This window comes from Branchiostoma lanceolatum, chromosome 8, assembly GCF_035083965.1.
Source record: "Branchiostoma lanceolatum isolate klBraLanc5 chromosome 8, klBraLanc5.hap2, whole genome shotgun sequence".
In the NCBI taxonomy this organism is placed as follows: domain Eukaryota; kingdom Metazoa; phylum Chordata; class Leptocardii; order Amphioxiformes; family Branchiostomatidae; genus Branchiostoma; species Branchiostoma lanceolatum.
In genome coordinates this window covers 6,817,640-6,839,382 of record NC_089729.1, presented here as the reverse complement: position 1 = coordinate 6,839,382, position 21,743 = coordinate 6,817,640, and the positions used below count along the sequence as shown (strand labels likewise).

The 21,743-nt window shown below is 40.9% G+C and overlaps 4 protein-coding genes across 5 annotated transcripts; 1 reads left to right on the top strand and 3 right to left on the bottom strand.

Annotated features, from left to right (window-relative positions):
• Window positions 1-4: 4 nt before the first annotated feature.
• Window positions 5-3,577, bottom strand: LOC136439810 (crossover junction endonuclease EME1-like). Its single transcript, XM_066435418.1, has 7 exons — window positions 3,452-3,577; window positions 2,637-2,758; window positions 2,346-2,490; window positions 1,836-1,951; window positions 868-1,057; window positions 520-576; window positions 5-408 (listed from the first exon to the last, which is right to left on the bottom strand). Exons 1-7 carry the CDS (start codon window positions 3,575-3,577, stop codon window positions 289-291), a joined length of 876 nt encoding a protein of 291 aa, XP_066291515.1. The 3' UTR covers window positions 5-288.
• A 3,759-nt stretch (window positions 3,578-7,336) lies between these two features.
• Window positions 7,337-11,503, bottom strand: LOC136439809 (uncharacterized). Its single transcript, XM_066435417.1, has 5 exons — window positions 11,256-11,503; window positions 8,996-9,940; window positions 8,712-8,819; window positions 8,447-8,494; window positions 7,337-8,265 (listed from the first exon to the last, which is right to left on the bottom strand). Exons 1-5 carry the CDS (start codon window positions 11,394-11,396, stop codon window positions 8,080-8,082), a joined length of 1,428 nt encoding a protein of 475 aa, XP_066291514.1. The 5' UTR covers window positions 11,397-11,503; the 3' UTR covers window positions 7,337-8,079.
• Window positions 11,504-11,692: 189 nt separating this feature from the next.
• On the top strand, window positions 11,693-13,752 carry LOC136439813 (large ribosomal subunit protein bL27m-like). Its single transcript, XM_066435423.1, has 4 exons — window positions 11,693-11,787; window positions 12,675-12,806; window positions 12,990-13,057; window positions 13,312-13,752. Exons 1-4 carry the CDS (start codon window positions 11,721-11,723, stop codon window positions 13,522-13,524), a joined length of 480 nt encoding a protein of 159 aa, XP_066291520.1. The 5' UTR covers window positions 11,693-11,720; the 3' UTR covers window positions 13,525-13,752.
• On the bottom strand, window positions 13,720-21,734 carry LOC136439812 (ADP-ribosylation factor-like protein 16). Of its 2 annotated transcripts, none has more exons than XM_066435421.1 (5): window positions 21,541-21,734; window positions 21,243-21,301; window positions 15,019-15,138; window positions 14,711-14,830; window positions 13,720-14,225 (listed from the first exon to the last, which is right to left on the bottom strand). In XM_066435421.1, the coding sequence occupies exons 1-5, from the start codon at window positions 21,599-21,601 to the stop codon at window positions 14,070-14,072; spliced, it is 516 nt and encodes a 171-aa protein (XP_066291518.1). In that variant the 5' UTR covers window positions 21,602-21,734; the 3' UTR covers window positions 13,720-14,069. The 2 variants fall into 2 exon arrangements, with proteins under 2 accessions (XP_066291518.1, XP_066291517.1); XM_066435420.1 differs by having other exon boundaries at window positions 14,715-14,830; window positions 21,541-21,730.
• Between the last annotated feature and the right edge of the window lie 9 nt (window positions 21,735-21,743).

The window sequence follows — 21,743 nt, the reverse complement described above, 5'->3', positions numbered from 1 at the left end:
CTTTCATCTTTTCATTAAAGATACAAGATACTAAAGTCTGTTACAATCTATATAATTTCATCTAAAGTAGGCCTCTATTGTGTAAAAATATATGTCTTAACAAAAGTACTGATGAGAAGACACTTGGCTGTAAGTGCACATAGTGATTTAAGACAATCATTTCCTTTCGTTGCTGACAGAAAGAGGTAGGAAATAGTGAAGACTCTTTGATTTAGCAACTTAAGTTTTACGTTACTCTTGTACCTACTGAGACAGCCTTCTGGCACAAATTTGGTACTGATCATGAGGTTAGGTAGTGCTTTGTAAGAGTTTTTCACTGTCGCAGGAAGTGAACAACAGGTGAAGTTTCTTGGACAGCTCTGGACCGATTCGCCTGGAAGTGGCCAGGACACCTGCTCCCCTTCTTACCTTAATGAGAAAAGAAGAACATTTCATTACAGCATTGTCTTACAGGAACCCTTCATGTGTAAAACAGAATGTTCTCAAAACGAGTTGAAGAGGAGTCTTAATATTTCTTACCGTGATGTCTTTAAGGAGCAACTGTGCCTCTTTTTCTGTAGAGCACCTTTGATATGCCTGTAAAAAATGAGAATTCAATAGATTTATTTCTATTATGGTAGCAGGTTGGAGCAATTATGTTCAAAAAGATTAAAACTTTGTTCTCTGGTTATAGTGTCACATCAACTGAGGATGCATGCTGTACTTTTGAAGACCTACCTATGGGGGATAGGGACGAAGAGAGTCATTGCCATCCATGCAACCAGGGTGACAACATGATGAATTTCTTCTTCTTTATAAACTTTACCATAAAAGTGCATGACCTTATAGTTTCAAAGCATGACCTTAAACTTAAGTGCCAATCCTCACCTGAAGCAGCAGCTGTGGTGAGGGGTACTCCGCCACGATGGCTGCAGACATCTCAGGACTGACATTCCTCATCTGCTGGATGTGTCTCTGCCACACCTTCAGCAGGCCACGCCCGTCCTTGTCCACCTTCACACAGTTCACCGCGTTGCTCTCGATGTGGAAGGAGAAGGAAGACTCGTCCCTCTGCCTCCTGTGGTCACAAAGAAAATGAAGTGTGAAGAGCATACATATACATGTTATCATCACCAAGCTGTTGTGGTTGGCATTCTGATGATGTATTCTGTTCACTGGTAAGTGAAGAAACAAATACCGCAATTGTCACCATAACAGGATTGTGTTACAGCTTTTTTTTATATTGCTGTATCTCAATTTAGATGCTGTGAGATGAAAGGAAAATGGATTTTTCTTTAAAGGCACCCAGAGTATTTTATGAGGATTGAAACTCGATTAAAAAAACTCAGACTTGTAGTCATTCCTACACATACAGTAGTAAGTTTCAATAACACTATACCATCACATATTGACATTAAACAAGCAAAGATACGATGTCGTTGTGTCTAATAGACTGATTTTGACTGTCCATCACAATTAGCGGTTCGACCAATGAGAGAGTGACTGCATGTCCGTCAAATAGGTGCATTTTTATGTTTTCATTTTAAATTTCTACGTTTTGACGGAGGTGGGTGGGGCTATGGTATCTACAGTATTTACAGTAGGCTTGTGGAACTAAAAGATCACCACGTAGATTATTTTTGTGCGGTTTTTGCGCACTTTTGATAACAAATCTGAACGCAAATGTGGTAAACAGTGGCATTAATTGTCAATTTCATTAAGATTACAGCAGCTAGAATATTTCCAGTTTTCATGTCTCATGAAATGCTTTGGGTGCCTTTAAAAAAACATTACGAAGTACATATTGACAACACTGGCTTGGTGAATTGTAATTTTAAAGCCACTGTGCTGCTTACTTGAAAGGTGCTTCTGCCACAGCCTTGGTGTACATCCGGATCATGTCAGCCACCTGCTCTGGCTCCTCCAACATCTTTACTACAACATCTTCCCACAGCTGGAGGTGGGTCAGAGCCTGAGTAGACAACATGGCTATCATTTCACGCAATGTTTTAAGAATGAACCGACAACTCTCAAAATAGTCTATTTGCCAGAAAGAAATGGTATGAATTCAAACCTGATACAGAAAATGTAGTTGCTTTGTAGAATAATCAGATCAAGGGTTTGGTTGTTTAAGTCATTTCTGTCTTCTGATTTCTTTCTAAGTATGTGATAACACTATATTTCACAAAAAGACATGCATATAAAATCTCTATCTTACCTACATGTACATTGTAGCATCAAGAAGTTATAACATGGTTCCTTTTTCTTTATAATTGATGCCCACAAGCATATTATGACAGAACATCTAACATAAAAGGGAATTCAAAAGATTCCGTACAAATCGACAAAATCCTTGCTTTTTTTACCTCTTCTACATCCATTCTTGTAATGATGATGCTACTCTCTATCTCCTTTTTCTTCTTCCTTTTGCCCTTTTTGCCATCCTCAGTCGTCACACCGTTGTTCCTGACTATATCCCTGAACTGCCTTTGGCGGTGGGTGCTCTGATTCCTGAAACACGAAAGAAAAATTCATCATTGGATGGAACTAAGCATTTTTCCGAAAATGTTCTACGCTGTTAAAAGTGCAGTAATTTCTTAAACTCTGTAACTACAGGCCAATAATGCAACGAAGTTAGACTTGTCTTTCACACTTACCTGAAATACTTATCCAGCCCTAGTATGATCAGTGTGACCTTCTTCCCTGGATAGATTGCTTTCACCCCATGGACGAAAGATTGTAATGTCTCCTGGTTAACACAACTGTCTCCTTGCTGTAGCTGTAATGGGATGAAGCAACAAAATATGATAGCAAAGTCAAACAGTGTAACATATATTTAAGATGATGTCTTTTATTGGTTTGTCTCAGTTGTAAAACAACTGAATTAAAAACCAATGTAGAAACAAGTTTGAGCCTTTCAATCCAGTCAGCATATAAATAATCTCATACGTATTGAAAAACCGATATTATTATTATACAAATGATAGACAATATCATTTCTCCAAAATGTTGGTAAAATTCACATATATGGCGCAGAATATAATACTAGTAACCATACTGGTTTAGCAATCTCATCAGATACGCTATCGGAGAGTTACTGAATCTCAGTGTGTTTGCCTTAGGAATGTTTAGTTTATGTCCATTTCGCATACATCTTCCTGAGATGGTAGATCTATGACTCGGCAGCCAGTGTTCAAATTCAGAGCCGAGCAGAGATCTACCAAACTTCAGACATAGTCTCTCACGCTTTTCAGACAGGGTAGTGAGACTTAGGTGTGTCAGTGCATCCGTATATCCAGGGTAGGCACGGCCAAGGATGATACGGCAAGCTCTCCTTTGAATCCTCTCTACCTGGTCAACTTGGTGATTATATTTGCTGTCATAAAGTCAAACAGTATGTTCCCTAATACCCCCACACACCAAAAAAAAATGCTTGTGAGTCATATCTTTGAGATCTCATTTTTGTCCTTACCTGTCTATAGTCATAAACCTGAAGTACAAAGTCAGCAACAGGAACATATACCAGGGTCTCTTCTTCTTCTATGTCTTTGGTACTGACAGAACCAATTGCAAGCTGCAACATACAAGAAAATTTCATTGATACAAAATCAAGACACTTTGAGGTCTAGAAGACATGGAAAAGTACAAGGACAGGGTAATGGAATGGTGGCCCACATCAGAAACAGATGAAAAAGGGCATGCATGGGTGACAAACAAGTGTTTTTCCATTTAAACTGGAGGAAATTGGTTGGTTTCATTCATGGTTCTCGTGTTGCTGCGTGTGCGGCCTTGGCACCAAGCCCAGACAATCATGTCTGTTTATTGTTTATTTATTTCGCACTTAAAAATATACATACATAAGAAAGAAATACAAAGATAATAAAACAGTGCAGGGCAGGCCAAAAAGCTTCTGCTTATGTAAAGGCCTCCCTTTATCAAATCATAACATTTTTAGTTGATCAGTTATACAAAGCTGGATGATAAACAAAATGAAACAATATAGAGGTCATGAGAACAATATAATAAAGAATTTACCATAACTTGATAAATCATACATGAATATGAATGTAGAGTAAATGAGAAGTATTAAACAAAGTAAAAGCAGTGGACTGCTACTAAACAAAGTAAATATTACTAATAAACAGTGGACTACTATTAAGCAAAAGAAACCAAACTAGGAAAAAGTAGGCTTACTTATAAAGTCAAATTTAGCGTGGGTCTTGAAGATAGCAAGAGTGTGGCTCATTTTTAAAGTCGTATTTAAGTTGTTCCAAACGGTGACCATAATTGTAAATTGACACTGGTTGGATTTTACATTAATTGGTCTAAGATAATAGCTTTCTCTTGTGAGGTGGCTGTGGATGTCTGAGTTTGTTAATAAAATGTCGTGGTAAATTTCAGGAAGGTTTGGGCATTTATGTATTATGTTATACATCAACATACTAGTTTGTAGTCTATTTATGTCATATATTGTCAGAACTTTTAGGTTTTAAAACATGTCCTGGCTAAGATGACCCTGGGTGCACATTGTATAACTAAACGTGCACGCAAACCTAATATTTGTATCCAGGTGTTGTTTCTATTTGCCTTTGAAAACAGTTGGTCTCCAGACCAATACGTGTGTTTTTGCAACTTCAAATGCTACATGTACCATATTGAACTGAAGTGCTCTGTAGATAGACATAAGTCAAGTCATGTAGACAGAGCGATGGACTGCATATGCATACATTTATCTCTTGCACCCACGTCATTTGTCTGAAAAGGAGTCTCCAGACCAATACATACATGTGTTTCTGTTTGGTGACAGTTTGCGGCGAGCAGTACATTAGTCTTTTCTGTAACAAGTTTACTGGTTAGCAAAGGCTTCTACATTTTGCTGTTCAATCCACTGCGTTCGTGTCAGAGATTGGGCCTTTAGCAGTAACCATTCCATGATTGTGTTGTCTCTAGTATCCTGCATCCAGTTGGCACCACCAGAGGTCTGTGCAGACAGGAGTTCTCGGTAGTGTCAGTATTTACCTGACGTTGAACAGAGGAGTACACATCAACCATTTTATTCTCAGCGTGGATAAAATCACCACCAGTCCATCTGTGTATCATCACATCAACATGATGAAAGTGTTCATCGTGTTTCTGGTTATGTGTATGGTGCTTTTTACTGTGAACGGAAACACCTGTGTCAACTTACACCACTGTATCTGTGTACAGGTGGGCATATCTCTCCACGTAAGGTGTGGTGACACTGCAACTCATATCTATACAACTGTTCCATCACCATTGCCATCGAACACAAGTGAACTTTTCATATTTTTACAATCAATTAAGTCAATAACACCGGAGGACTTTCCCTTGCTACCTTATCTAGAAGCAATCACGATAAAACGATGTGAAGTGAAAGAACTTATTCCGATGTGTTTTCAACATCTCCATAGTGTCACCCACCTAAAACTTCAACACAACAGCATTCAGTACCTTCAAGCAAAGACTTTCTGGGGTCTTAATAGAATTAAATATTTGAACCTGCAGGACAACATCATTGATTACGTTCACATTGAAGCCTTCATCGGGCTTCAAGATCTGATTTATCTGTACCTGGATAGAAATAATCTCAAACGCATACCACTAGCGCTGAGTTTCTTATCAAATTTACAATTTGCTTCATTTGATAAAAATGCTCAAATACAACTCTTTCCCGTCGACCTGTGGCAAATCAAGCACATTTCCTCCATGACGATTCTACAAACTACTGTTATCTGTGACTGTAAGCTGTGGGGATTTCGACTTTGGCTCGAAGAGAGATCGAAAGCGTGGGATATCCGTTGTGTTACCTTGCATGCAAATATGAGGAAACCGAGCATAACTAAAGCCATAAGAGACATTCCCATGGAAGATCTTCGATGTCAGGCACCGGTCATCAAAGTACTACCCGCAAACCAGACTGTGAGAGTGGGCGATGATGTATCTTTCACCTGCCAAGCTGACTGTCTGGAGGGACTCCGTTTTACCTGGCTACAGACAAAAACAAACCGTAACACTTCATTGGTTGAAACATGGACACTAGAGGACTTGTTCCGTGAAAACACACAGGGGTTCCTCTCATACTACAACAGAAGCTGCATTTCCATTTTACGGCTCACTCGAGTTTCAGCGCTGGATACAGGCAAATACACGTGCGAGGTCATAGCACCACACATGCCCAGTGGAATAGACACCGCCTTTCTGACCGTGAATGCTTCCCACAATGTCCCAGAGGTGGTGTCTTACAACACGAGTTCTAACATGGGACAGAAAGACAATGAAACAGCCACGTCGGTTCGCCCCCCGAGTAGTGAAGGCTTGGGGGAAGTTGACTACATTTATCTCTTACCATCTCATGAGGAAAATGGCCTCATCGTCCAACCCGTTACCCTGCACATTGTTCTTACAATCGTATGCAGCCATGTAGTAACCGTCATAGCCATTGCCTCTGTGTTGTTTCTTTGTCGGCAAAAGTGCAACAGGTGGCTGCAAAACGCTGCTCAAATGCCTGACGTTAACGGCGTTCAAGCAGCCATCCTACAATCCGGAGTCCAGGCATTGGCTGTATCTTTTAACAGAGCCTTCATTTCTCCTCAGGGTTTCCAACATAACGAGAGTAATCACTATAAAAATGATGACGAATTTAGGAATACAAATGTTGCAAATGACTATGAGACGATTGCAGACTATTACAATGCACAAGCAGAGGTAGATTTTGTCAAAAACCGAAGTGGAAGAAGAGCAACGGAAGACAACACTGAGAATCACCAGTATGAAACCATTCCGGACTACGTCAATGCTCAGGTGGTTGGGGATGTCATCGAGGCACGGTACGACTCTGCGATAAAAGTACAAATACATGGCACTGGACAAAATCAAAACGAATGTTACAATCGTTCAACTGTAAGGGCAGAAGATGTGGTGGTCTACACAGGGTCCCAAGGAAACTAAGGTCATAAGATACGTTTGTATGTCACACTGCAACATCAGTATTACTTTCTGTCAAATTCTGAGGAGTTTATCTCATTTCAGAAGCCAGTTCCACAGAAGGGCATTTAAGACAAGCAATGAAAGCAAATGTCACTGAGGATTTTTGTGACTATGTGGTAAAGACACGGGGCGCAAATACTAATGATACAATCTTCCCATTGTAAAGGCAGAAGGCATTGTTAGTAAAATCAGAAGGTGTGGCAGAAAGCAGAACGAATGTATTAATTTACATTCTGTTCAAACAGTGGGCATTGTTCGGGCCTCTATCCAAGAATAACCCCACAAAAACACCATGCATAACGCCAACAAGATTGGCAACGTAAAAAGACTTTGCCATGGCGACAGTGGACTCTGTTACATGTATTAGTGTTTATTAGTGTTTATTATCTACAACTCATAGATCACATGCAGATAAGGACCTCATCAGTTGATCACCGTCTCTAGCCAAATAAGACAAGTTGTTCAAAGTGTTTGTCTTAAATTAGAAAAAATGTTACTGTACCATTTCCTAATAAACTATGTAAATGAGACCCTCATACTAGTATGCATGATTTATGTCTAATAATGTCCACATTAACTTAACTTCCAAATGCTGCAAGAATGAAATCCCCATCATTAACCACAATGGAATTATGGTATTTTGTCATGAATTATGCAAATTAGTTAATCATTTGCATAATTAATATCTCTTGATATTCATCTCTTTCTCAGTTACATATGTCATTTGTTTGAGAGTTCTATAATGGAATGCAGTGGACTTATAAGCTTTCCTCATTGATTATCGAGGAGGTGCCTCGAGCTCGTTACAACAGCCTCATTACTCACATGGGTACCTACTGGCTGAAATAATACAACCTGGTGAATTATTATGGAAATTAGTGCCTGATTTACATAGTAAGCAAATGATTTTTTAAATCATCCATTCTGGCATTCTTGAGTTATTGTCCTGTGGACTAAAATTCCTGTGGACACATTTCTGTACAATTCCTAGAATTCTTGCAGACTGCACATAATACTATACTATTAGGCTCGCCCTTGAGGCGTCGCCAAAAACCCTACTGTACATACATACTATGATACTGACTTACTTGTTCACAACAAACTAACCTGTATATCTTCTCCAAAGTTATGTAGAGTTACAGTCCTCCTCCAGGTGACACTATAAGGGACTAGCTGGTCCACGATCTGGAATTTGGACTCTGCACTGTTCAGCTGAGTCAGGATGTTTCCTCCTGAAGGAGACTCTGCCAGGTGTCTGTCAAGAACGACTGTGATGTACTGACATCAAAAAGAAGAGTACAACAATTGATAAATTTCATGTAGTACACACTATGATTCAAGATACATGTCCTCATCTTAAAATTTCCAATAATATAAAAGACAAAATTTTCCTTTATGATATAGTTATGTCTCCATTGTGATGTTGAATGCTTCTAACTCTAATTTCTTCATACTTTACCTTTAAACATTCTCCAGGCTTCATGCTTTTGGTGGCTTCTCGTTCTGCCTGTAAAACACAATGAAAAACATGTCCTCACAACTATGGTATATGGAGATATGCTATTTGAACCTGAAGGTATTCCCATCACTGATACTCTTAATCATCCTCATATACATATTCATATTCATTGCTAATCAAAACCTTACACACATTGCTAACATTGGAGTTGCCCAGATAAGGGGGTCAATGTCAATGAAAAAAACGAAAACTATGGCAAACATACCCTTTTCTTTGCTGCTTCCATCTCCTTCATTTTCTTCTTCGCTCTTTGCTCCTGTTCCCTCTCTTCCTTCTTTCTCTGTCTTTCTAGCTCCTTCTCCTGCCTCTTCAACTAATAAGAGCATACAAATGTCAAGAGCTTGATCAAATGAAAAATGATTCAATAAAATCTGGGAAACCAAAAGCTTTCAAATGAAGACTAGTTATCTTGTATCTTGAAGAATTTCATCCATTTTTTTCCAAGTACGGCCTACAATTTTCTTTATAGATATCTTGTAATATTCTTACCAAAGCTTGCCTTTTCCTTTCTTGAATCTCCTCAGGGCTCCTTCTCTTTCCTTTGTTCTTGGAGCCTTGAGAGTCCGCCTCTTCACTCCTTTGACTGCTGAAAGTCAAACCATTGTCTCTATTCTTGTCACTCTCTCTCATGATGGCACTTCTTGGTTCAGGGGTTACAGTGTTTGACTTGCCAGTTGCCTTTGAGTTTGAGCCTCTTTCATCGGATGAGCTACCTTTTGTTGAGCTTTTGTCATTTGCAGATGCTACTTTTGCTGGTTGGGAGGAATTGAGCCTGTATGAGAGAGGCCTTTTCCATTTATCCTCAGCATCACTGTCACTACTATCACTATCACTACTTGAAATAGCTACAACAGAGGAGGCAGCCTGTTTCCCGTAAGATGTAGTCTTAACACTTGGCTCGGGTTCTTCTTTTTGAAGTTTTTTTGGAGGAGTTGGGAGGTCCTCTTCTGAGCTTGAGCCACTTGGAGACAGGTCCCAGGGACGTCTTTTGAAGGTATTGTATTCTTCCATTGGGGATGATTTCGAGTCCAATGATATCACATCATCTTCAACTGCAAAATAGTCACTGGACTTGGAGGGTGAGTCAAGGGTTTGTCTCAATGTGGCATCACCTTTGCTCCCTGTAGAGATAACTGCACAACTTTTGTTTCCTGTCAATGCATCATTGCTAGCTTTCGTTTTTTCTTGTTTTGTTGGGACAACATGTTTCTTACTCTGTTGGAATCTTCTCGGTTCTGAATCAGAGTCACTGTCGCTTATTTCTTTCCTGCTTGTAGACGCATATCTGACGTTACTTGTACAGGCTGTGGGCTGTAGTGTGATGTTGGGTAGATAATCGTCATCAGAGTTGATGTCAGTGCTGCTGTCACAGGTCGGCTGAGCTGCAGCAGGCTGGTCAGCTACATCCAACAGGTCAAATACTCCACGCAGGAACTGTACAGAACAGAACAAAACAGAGCATACATAAAAGTTAGTTAACAGGACTCATATAGACCATATTAATTGGTATCCATCTTCTCCAGCACAATCCAATGTACACAGGTAAAGCACCAAACTAACACTATGCATAAGTTAGAACACCAGTATTGACACTGGTATCTCATTCTTACTGTGAATGTTGATATTTTTGCAGTGGTTTAATGTTCAAAGTCTTTTGGGTAGGTCTTGAATTGAAACCACGGGCCGCTAAAATGCTTGTTCTGTCTTCTGCCTGCAGCTGACTTCCCCTTTTTTTTTGCTAACGGAGGGTGCTGCAACTTCGGACGTAAATCTATGAGTTCGACATCATATTGCACCAGTGTCGGTTGTCTGAAAAGTGTTGCGTTTTGACGAATGATAAATTAGAGTGGTGTGGCGGAGGCGGGGTCCCTCTCCCAGTTCAAAACCGAACTGGGGAAGACCCTGCTGCATTGAGCCACCCCTACACGTCCTTGTATATATGTAAATACATGTATTACTAACTCACTAAATTCACTTGTCCTGTCATTTGCACTCACAAATTCAGTTGTTTAAACTTTATGTTCCTTATTAGCGCCTCTCCTTTATTTTCCCTTCGTTTTACTTGTTCCGGACACTTGTGTTGTATCTAACCCATGCGCAACTGCTGATAATCTCAGATATGAGGCTAAGCAGTAAAGAAGAAGAAGAGTGGTGGTGTTTGAGGATTTGCCGTTGTGGAGTTGAAATCGTGACATAAACTAACCAAGACCCATTTTTTTTGGGGTGTTTTGTTTTGCTTTATGCCTCATGTGTACAACAAGAAAGTTTGCATGACGACGGTTGAATATGTTTTATGTAAGAGTTCCACTACACAATGTCCTTGCATCGAATGTAGCCATTTTTATCGCCACATTTTCCTCGTGGCTCAAAAATCAGTTAATTGAACACAAATACCTGTTTTATTCAGACGACAGCTCTATGCATGAAGTTTGGTTTAACGATTTTATTCAGCACAGTGGATGAAAAAAAAGATGGCTCACTTCGGCAGAACGAGACAATTAAAAATCCTGCCGAAGTTGGGAGTATGCCGAAGTTGCAGCACCCTCCGTTAGAGTAAATCGCTGCGAAATTAAGAGACACGGTATTCGTTAGTTTCTAGCATCCCTAAGTCAACAAACATGTTTACGACAAAATCATAGAGGACAAACTGAAACAGGATAAAATTTGATATGCATCTTTCACATCCTGAGCCTTCCACATCTGCTACATATTACTGCTGCTGCACCACATGCTGAGGTTGTAAACTTACCCTCCCATCCAGGGCTCTGTTCACCGTCAGTTCCACATTTCTAGTAAATTTCAGGTCCCTTCGCACATCGTTTGAGTCCAGTTCAGGACACAGCGCAAGAACCTGATCAATATCGGCCTGTGAAGGAAAACTGTCGCCCATTTTAGCTGAAGTAGCTCTTGAAAAGTTTCATTCAAACGGGGCAAGTCACAGCACAAACTTTCAAACTGCCGCCATCTTGCCGTATCACTTCCAAGAAATGTATACTCACGCACAAAAAATATTCCCCCAAAGCTATCATTTTACCGATCTTTAGGCTCAGGTGGAATTAAAAGTAGTAATTATAAAAAAAAAGACATATTCGAGAAAATATAGGAACTTAATCGTACTTTCGATGAGTCTAGCTGATTTTCCTTCAAGGTTTGAGCGGAGTAATTTATAAAAGGGCGCATAACAAATTTAAGGTCACGACCTTTAGTGACAAAGATGGCTGCCATCGTGCGAAAATGTTACTCTGATTTTTCTCGACTTTTGGCTCCGTTTTCTCCTTCAGGCAAGTATTTTAGAACAATTTACCTTCACATACACTTAGAGAATGATTATTTGTGAGCCACTATTGATATAACTGACTATTGTCTGCCCCCCAACCTTGTAGTTACGTGAAGTCTCTGCAGTCTGCACGTTGAAAAAATTATGTTGCTTGGTTCCTCGCATCGGTCATCAGAAGTGCAAATTATGAGTCAGTAGGTACTGTACCCATTTGAGTAAGAGGCTGTACGTTGTAGTGCCTTTTGACGTGTTCGAGGTAGCTCCTCGACCGCGGGACTCTCATTCTACGTCCCTTCCGAAAGTAGCTCACACCAGGATGCCCTTCCCCGGATACGAACCTGGGGTCACCTAGCCGTGGCGACTAACGAAGGGAGTTTTTGCTTGATATTACATATACTTTCCCTTCTTAGTCATGGGGCAGTACACAATTTCACTTCTACTCGAGCGACGCCGGCCTTCTAACTTGCACGCCGGGCCCGATTCTTGTTCTCCCTGAACTCCCAACGCCCTTACCTGCGACGGCGGGCACTTTAGCGGCGCCGGAAACCCCCTGTTAATCCACAACAGGGCTTGATGCGGCAGAAGTCAATGGAAAACAACGTCGGGTCCACCATTTTTGGTTTGAAAATAGAAGGGGGGTAACGTCATCGCTACGTCATCGCTTATACAGCCTGATTGGTCAAGCCCAGTCATGTGAATAAACGCACCAATCAGGCTGTACAAGCGACGACTTAGCGATGATGTTACCCTCCTTCTATTTTCAAACCAAAAATGGTGGACCCGACGTTGTTTTCCATTGACTTCTGCCGCATATTTTCTTCTTCCCAAAGGACCACTGACGTTCTTAGCTATTATCTTCTTATTTTTCATGTTGTTTACATTGTTCCTCAGGTTTAACCACCCTAATCGGGGCACCCCTGTCAGTTTTCGGGGTGAGATGGGCCTCCAAGAAGCAAGGTGGAAGTACTGGTGTGAGACCCAGGAAACACAGGGGCAAGGGACTTGGTTTGAAAATACGGGAAGGTACGTTATTCTGCAATATGGGTAGTACATTACATATTCACAGCACCAGACATTGACAGGACTTTTTGTCATTTACTATGCACGTCATTCTGTAATGTTAATAATGCTTGTAAATTTTGCTTTTCAAAAATTTTATATGAAGCAAATCATCAAAGCAAATCTCTGTGGGGTTCCTTCTTTCAGGTGAATATGCCCAGGCAGGAAGTATCATTGCAATACAGAGGGGATACAAGTGGCATCCTGGGGCTTTTGTAAGTATAACTGTACATGACTATCATAACAATGACTATGATGTAACAACATGTACTTACACATTTGCTGTTTGCAATGTACACGTACTGTGAGTCTTGCTGTGCAATTGTCATAAGCCATTTGTTCAAGTTATAAGAAAATTCATCTTTATTGAAATACTTCAGTTGTAAAGAATAAGGGTGTGTCTTATCAGGCTTTACTCTTATGTGGGCTTCTCTAAAGACCAAATATTTATTTATTTCCTTTCTTTCAGGTTGGGACTGGTCGTTTCAACACCCTGTATGCCCTAGAGCCTGGGCATGTGCGCTTCACCAAGGAGGTTATCCGGCCCCACTTCAGAAGCCACTTGTACAAGTGTGTGGTCAAAAAGATAGAGCCAGAGGAGAGAGAAAACGTTGTCAGGACTTTTGTACATGTCGTTCCCGAGCCTCAAGTGGGGAGATTCAAACTTGTCAAGATGATATAATGTTGTTTATAGTAGCTGTAATTCAAAGTGTTGTAACTTACAATACAGTCATGTAAGTGGCATTGCTGATCAACTACAGTTGTTTGTAGCAGTGTTAAGATATAGTAGATAGAATTGATGCTGAACATACAGTTGAAGAAAGGCACCAGTAGTATCACAGACAATGAAGAAACAAAATGAGCATCAAAATACATGTACAAGAAATAAAAACCTTTTTTATTAATGACAGCAATGGCTATGTTCCTTTACTCAATTTGTATACAAACACCTATAACACTCTTTTTCACTCTGGTCGCTTCTTTTCTTTAAATTATCGGAGTGCAGTGAACATTATTACGATGTATGGCATTATGAAATCATTCTAGACTTGTCACAATAACAGCCAGTGTTCAGAATACAGTAACTGTTTAAGAGAGCCAGCTCTGCACAAATATGGTCCAGCAATTTGGCCAACTGATAAGTAAATCCTTCTATGTAAGAACAAAATCTATCTCTTGTGCGCATACAGTTTATACACCTTATGTACAGTTGCTGTGTTTTACTTGTTATTGTCCTTGAGCCAGGCTATAGTCTCTGCCAGACCTTGTCCCTCTCTGGCACTTATTTCTAGAACTGTGACCTTCTGTTTGGCATGACAGACAATGTCCTCCAGTCTCATCAAACTTTTCAGCTCTGTGAGAGCCATGGATGATGGCAGGTCCCTGAAACAATGATAGACAAGAGTCATGCAAACCTTTTCATATACATGTACATGTGATGTAGTAGGCTATGGATGCACCAAGACCAAACATTGTTTAGTGTACTCACTTCTGTGACGTAAAGTGGTCACTAAGAACCATCCCACACAAGTGTTTTAAAATCTAGTACACTAGGTGTTAACCATAATAAGTATGCATATGTGCACAAAGTGACACAAGCATACTGTTCATTATATATATGGCGGCCTCCGTCGGTCAGTATTGACCATGGTAAAATCCTAATTCACAACTGTCGAACAGCTCTACAGCATCGACTATGGCTAAACAGCCCTATACAGTCCCTGCCACATAAATCACATCTGTAAGCTGACTCAGTTCTGTTGCAAAGTTCCTTGCTGTTCATTATAAATGACAATATACATGTACACCAGTGTGCAGATAAATACTGGACTATATGATGAAGATGTCAATATAAAACCAAAACATACATACACTTTGTTGAGCAGGATGAGAACTGACACATCCTCTAGTCTGTCATCTGTTAAGGTTGTCAACAGTTGAATTGTGGAGGCTGACAGCTGGGCTGCATTGGATGCATCTACCATAAACTGGAACAGAAAGTTGATGTATGTTAGCTACAAACCAGACAATATTAAAAGTCCATAGAAGCTATGTTGTAAGATCAAATGGGTAGAGATAAGGCTGATGAAGGAAAGACTTATGAATCTATGAGGGAAGGACAGTAGATAAATTGGAATGATTGAATTAAAATCAGTTCTTGTTAAAAGAATCTGACCAATAGCAGTTTGCAGTCCTTGTAGTAGCTGTGCCATATTGGTCCCATACTCCCGCCGAGTTCTCGAACTGTCAACTCTGTCTTCTTGCCTACTTGGACATTAACAAGGTTGGTCCCCACCTGCATGGAAAAGGTCAGGTTATACAATGTGCCATGTGCATAGGTTGACAACTGAGCAAAAAATTGTTGAAAGCGTCAAATTGGTCTTCATTTGATCTTGAATAGACCCAAAAACAAAAATTTTCGAAACTCAACTAAATATACAAAGATCATCAGTCCCTGTAGCTACAATGTATAGACAGGTGACCCAATGGACCTATTATTACAATCTACAGGTAGACTATATACAACCACTGATGTGTACATGTATCACTATCAATAAGCTAGTTCGGAGTTGCTACTACGCATGTGCAGTGTCAAAGGTGAAGGCCCCCGCGACGGAAACAGTGCTCGCCTCCACATTGTCTCGATTTGCATAACAACGCCCAGACTATGAACTATGAACTATGAACTTTATTTCACCTTAAAATCGGTGGCACAACGCTTCCTGTCACGTGTGCGTTACAAATCAAATCAAATCAAGTATGGACAATTATAAATACAGAGGTACGCTTATCATGCTAAGAAATAAACAATACATAATAACAATAGCATAGTAATGGTGATAATGATATCCGTATATGTCATAACAGAAGGTCGTGTATAAGAACATGCTGTCGCTTGATTTAAGATAGTAGGCAAATTAAGTCGTGTAAACAAAACATAAAGTCTCGAGCAAAACGTAATGTAGGTGGATTAAGTCGTACAAAATAAAACTTAGAGTCTTGAAGAAAACATAAAGTAGGCAGATTACGTCATATAGATAGAACTTAAGGTCTTGAACAAAACATATTGTAAGCAAATTAGGTCGTATAGAACAAAACTTAAAGCCTTGAACTCAAACATAATGTAAGCAAATTAAGTCGTATAGAACAGGGCTAAAACGTAACGTAGGCAAAATAAGTCGTATAAGACAGAACTTAAATTCTTGAACGGGACATAATGTAAGCAAATTAAAGCGTATAGAACAGAACTTAACGTCTTGATCAGAACATAATGTCGCTTAGCTAGAAATAAATCATATTAAGTCATGTAAATCATAACATAAAAGTAAATTGTGAGAGCTGTATGGTGTCGGAGAGGAAGGAAAAGGTCACGGTCATGATACAGAGTGATTGTCGTTGATGGGGCTACCTACGAGTTTCGTTTCTTCCAAGCCTTACACAGATAAGTCTTAATGTATGTGTCTATTATTATTTCAGAGGGGCCTTCATAGCCTAGAAGGAATTTCAGCTTGGTTTTAGCGCTCCCGCTCATGAACATATACCAGGGTTCCATTTCTCCACCTTGGGACAGATCCTTCTCCATACGTAACAACATTTCTGTTCTTTCTTTAAGATACCCCGGACAAGTTAGTATGAAATGATCAATGGTTTCAGTTTCCCCCGTGTTGCATATTTTACATTTACCATCCCCTTTATAGTTTTTCCAGCTTAGTTTCCTCCCTTCTAATTCTAAGACATTAGCCCTGGCCTTGAATTTTAGTGTACATGATTCTGGGCGTGAGTAGTCTTTCAGATAGTTTTCGAATTTTAAGTTATATTTCAGGTCGGTAAGTGTGGACTTAAGTAGCTTAGTGTCATTTTTAAATTCCTCTCTGCAAGTGTAATTGTGTATATCTAACGCGGACTTCACCCAATGCATATTAATAGGGGAAATATTGCACCATATATGGTCTAGGCCAATGGATATAAGCAGTTTCTTCATGTAGATCGTCCAGTTCCAAGGGATCTTCTTACCTAGTCTGCTTAATTCAAAAATTTGTGCAAGGATCATTTTTGGCCATCTATGGTTTTCCATCCTGAGTATCCTATCATAAAATTTGAGTCTTAACTTGTCCTGTAGTTTGTTTATTGGAAGCCATCCTAGCTCTCCCATAATGGCCGTTTTAGATGTCCCATTTGGGGCCTTGAAAAGGAACTTCCCGAACTGATATTGTATACTTTGTATTTTTCTAGTGTCATTTAGTGAAGAGGGGGCCCATGTAGCACATCCGTAATTAATACTCGGTGTAATTATACTTTTCCATAACGTGTCTCCATACTCGAACCGGTTGAAGTTGTCATGATGGTATAGTGTAGATTTACATGCAGCTGCTACCCTATTGGCCTTCTTTATTGTTTCCTTGATGTGTGAGTTATCTCTTAGGTTTTTTGTGAAGTAAATTCCCAGGTACTTATACTCGTCACATTCTTCTAGCGTTAGGTTTCCCATGTTCCACTGACGAGGTGGCCTGGCACGTCCGCCTATTACCATCACTTTAGACTTGTTCTCATTGAATCTTAATTTGAACCGTTTACCAAAATCGTCCGTAATGTGCAGCATGTGTTTAAGTTGATGTTCGGTTTCGGCCAGTAATACTATGTCATCCGCGAAGAAAAGTCCACTCATAACAGTATTCATATCAAATCGTATTCCTAAATTATGAAGCTTTAAGGACTTTTCCAACTCATTCATGTAAAGGGAGAAAAGTGTCGGGGATAGCACGCATCCTTGCTTAACCCCCACCTCAGTTTGGAACCATTCTGTTTCTAAGTCATCAAATACTACTTTATTCTCTACTCTATCGTATAGTTTTGAAATGATCTTCCATGCTCCCCCCTGGATGCCATTTTGGGCTAATACGAACCTGAGACCATCCCGCCAAACTAAGTCAAAAGCTTTAGAGAGGTCTAAAAATGCCAAGTATGTACTTTTGCCTTCAGCTTTTCGAGCAGCGCATAATCCTTTGAGACAAAACAAGTGGTCTTCAGGTCTACGCTCTTTGCGGAAGGCGCCTTGAGCTTCACCTAGTAAGTTATTTTCCTCAATATACTGTGTAAGCTGGCATTCGATAACTTTGTTAAACGCTTTGCTGACACATGAGCTAAGGGTAATACCTCTGTAGTTATTGAGATCTTTCGTATCTCCCGCCTTGTGAATGGGTATAACTATCCCCCGCTGCCAGTCGCTTGGGATTTCACAATTCTTGTAACAGTGTTGGAAGAGATATGTAATAGAGGTGAGCATGTCGGTACCCCCTTCTTTTAGAAATTCATTAATAATCTGATCCTCCCCTGGGCTCTTGTTGTTATGTGATGAGGAGATTGCTGACTGGACAGATTCCTGTGTAAATACAATCTCTTCGAGGCAGGCATCCGTCTTACATTTTATTTCTCCGGAGCCGAGAGGTGAGATACAGAGTTTAACTATCGTCGTAAACGCTTCCTCTTCACTACCAAGTAAAGAGTTTTCCATTTTGCCTAAAGTGTGCCAGTAATGTCTAATGTTCTCTGTCAGGTTATTGTTCCTGCTCACTAAGTGTTTGCTACCCGAGAGGGTAGACCAGATAGAATTGGGGCGTCTTTGTCGCGATCTAGGTCTCAGCATGTTCCAGAAATCTCTTGAAGTTTTACCTCCCCGCTTGGAGCATTCAATTAAATTTTGTCGCCTTTTCGTCATTAGGCTGTCTCTAATTGTTTTCTTTGCTATTGCTCTTTTATCGAGATATTTACCCCACAGTGCCTCCCCAACATCAGGGTCCCTGGTATCCGGGCTCTGTGTCTTCCAAGCTCTATGTTCTTTGTTAGCGCTTCGACGGTTGTTTATAGCTTCCTCTATGTCACTATTCCAGATATAGGATTGTTTCCCTGGCTTTATTTCTCTTTTGCCGATTGTCTTTTCAGCGGCCCGTAGGACCCTATTTTTCCAGTCTTCCCATACATTCTGGACAGGGGTATTACTAGATGGGCACCAGTTTCCAAGTGCTGAGGAGATTTCAGCTCTAAACGGGGCCCAGTCTTGGGAGGGTTTGATGTTCCATTTGTACACTTTTTTATTCCCGGTAGGTATATGGTTATCTAGAGTATGTATGAGGTCCAGTATGATGACATTGTGATCACTGGCTATGTTAAAGGAGCGCTGATCGTCTACAATAATTCTACTAATATTATCTCTGAGCGTTTCTGAGATCAGTACATAGTCAAGTGTTGAGGATTGATCCTTCCGAAACCAAGTCACAGTGCCTTCGCATAGATCCAAACAGTTGGCAATTATCATGTTACTATCTTCTGCAAAGGACAGGAGTGATGATCCATTAAAGTCGATTTTGTTATCACCGTTTCGTAAATTTGTCCCTATTTTCCCATTGAAATCCCCCATAATTATATGGTTATCTATGCCCATATTTTCTAGTGTGAAAGTGTCCACCAGTAGCTGGTGAAATAGGTCTGAGGTTTTCTCATTATCCGTGCCTGAGTTAGGTAGGTATACCACGCATATTGCCAGTACTTTACTTTGTTCTAGGCTCACCTTAACCCAGAGTCGTTCATGTTCATCGTCCATCGAGTTGAGCAGGTTATCATCAAGTAGCTGAATGTCTTGTCTGATGAAGATACCTATCCCTCCGCCGGATTTTTTCCCGCTATCCGGTCTTCTATTTTTCCCTATCCAATTGAAACCCTTAATGTCGATTTGTCTGTCATTGCTCAAGAAAGATTCACAGATGCCGAAGATACTAATATCCTGGGACTTGAGTAAGTGTGCTGCCTCAGTGGTTTTAGACCCAATTCCCCTAACATTATTCAGGGCGATTCTTACCTTTCTGTTGCATGTTCGTGTTTCCTTTCCCCCTTTTCCCCTTCGTACCTTTTTCCTTCTTCTCCTTGCTCTCGTCTTTCTCGTGGGGCTGGACTCTGTCTTTTCATGACTGTTCTCAGCATAGTCATGTCCCTCATTTAAATGGTTCAGTATATCAAATCTGTTATTAGTCTGTATCGGAAAGTCTTGCGGAAGGAGTTCACATCTGTTACTAAGTTCATGGTCTTTGGCAATCTCTTCTTTGCCAGAGTCTCAGAGGTAACACAGTTTTGCCTTATGTCCCAACTGGTTGCAGGTTTTACACCTAATGGGACCTCCGTGTCTACAAACGTGGGTGATATGTCCAGGCTCCCCGCAGAAATGGCAGGGTGGCTCTCCCGCGATCCACCTTGGTCGCTGCTCCCTCCGTGTAGAGTCAGGATGCCACTGCCATTGGTTCTGCATGTGCATCGAGTTGTGGTGCTGCATGTGGTGCTGCATTGGTTCTGCATGTGCATTCCTGCGTGTGGATTCTCCTGTGTGTTGCTGCCACGGTCTCTGTGTGTGCCGAGTTCCCCCATCAGGTGATCTGGGTACTGGAGGGGGTCCCGCTCCATATAACGGACTCCTGTTAACGAGTAGGTCCCATTGTTTGTTAGCAGGAGGGCGGGTAGTTGGAAGAATGGTGGGGACAACCTCGCAAATATTAGCGATCAGTCGAGATGCACCTCTTTTTCTGTTAATGTGCAGAAGGTCCTTGTCGTAGAGTGTCGTGTCCAAGCGGCCGTTGCGGTACTGGAAAGAGCCTTCGTTGTCGACAAACAAAGCCCGATTCTCCTCCGCAACTCGACGTAGAGCCGTGTTTGCAGGCTCGACTTTTGTAGCTGGTAGAACTCTATCCGCCCTTGGGCATATACCAGAGATGACAATCTTTGCGGTAGGCTGTTTGTTCCTGATGGTAGAACATAACACCTCAGCTTCCTTCCCAATAGTAGTTATGTCATTCTCGTCGTCCTTCTCGCTTAGGTTGTTGGTGCCGGCGTGGACCACAATGTGCGAGTACGGTTGTAGGTCAGTTTCGTCTAGCTCCCGTGCGATGTCAGTTATCCTGCGGCCCGGTCTGGTGTGGACAGTGGTTTCGTGCAGGCCCCTAGGGTTGATATATTTCAGATTTGAATCACCGATCAAGAGGACTTTTGTGCATTCATTGTTTGGGTCCTCCTCTACTCTACTTGTCGGGACACTGGCACTTGTGTGAGGTTCTACATGGCTTCCTTTCTGTTTTTGCGGCTCTAGATTGGGACCATCCTTGATGGTTTGCTCCAAGTCGGATACTCTATTAGTGAGGGTCTGAATGCCTTTCAAGTTAGTGATCATATCGCGGATCGTCTCTTGGAGTTGCCCTATGTGGATCTTAAGCTCCTGGACTTCCGTGTTGGATGATTTAAGTTCCGATTTTAGACGGGTCTTGTTTTCGTCGCGGGGGCCTTCACCTTTGACACTGCACATGCGTAGTAGCAACTCCGAACTAGCTTATAGTACTACTAGTAGTATCATTGACAACTCACAGTAGGAATTGTAGCCGGAGCCTCCTCCATATCTCCCAATTTGTCTTTCCCCGATAGAACTGTAACTTACCATCAAGGATCAAAAGAAGGTAGGTATACAAGGTACAATGATGTCTCTAAAAGAATTAACAACACAGTATATACGTAATTACAAGTCAGATTATGCTACACTGTTCTATCTCTAGTTTAGAAAGGACAAAATTCATCATCATCCCAAAAGCGCAGAGGCACTTGACCCCAACTGAGTGAAGATGTTGCCTGGTACCTGGACACAATAGAACATGAAAACAAAGGATACATTGTAGTCGTTTCAAAAGCAGCGTCTTTCCAACACCCGGAGGTCCAACGAGGAGACACATCTTTCAAGAAGAGCTCGGAATGCGGTAGATATCACAAGAGACACAACTCCAGTCTCTGTTTTCTCGTGCAGCTGATCTCCAGTCTGGAATGTCTTCCGGGTTCGGGGTGAAAGGTCGTGAACCTAGATTGACCTCAAACTGA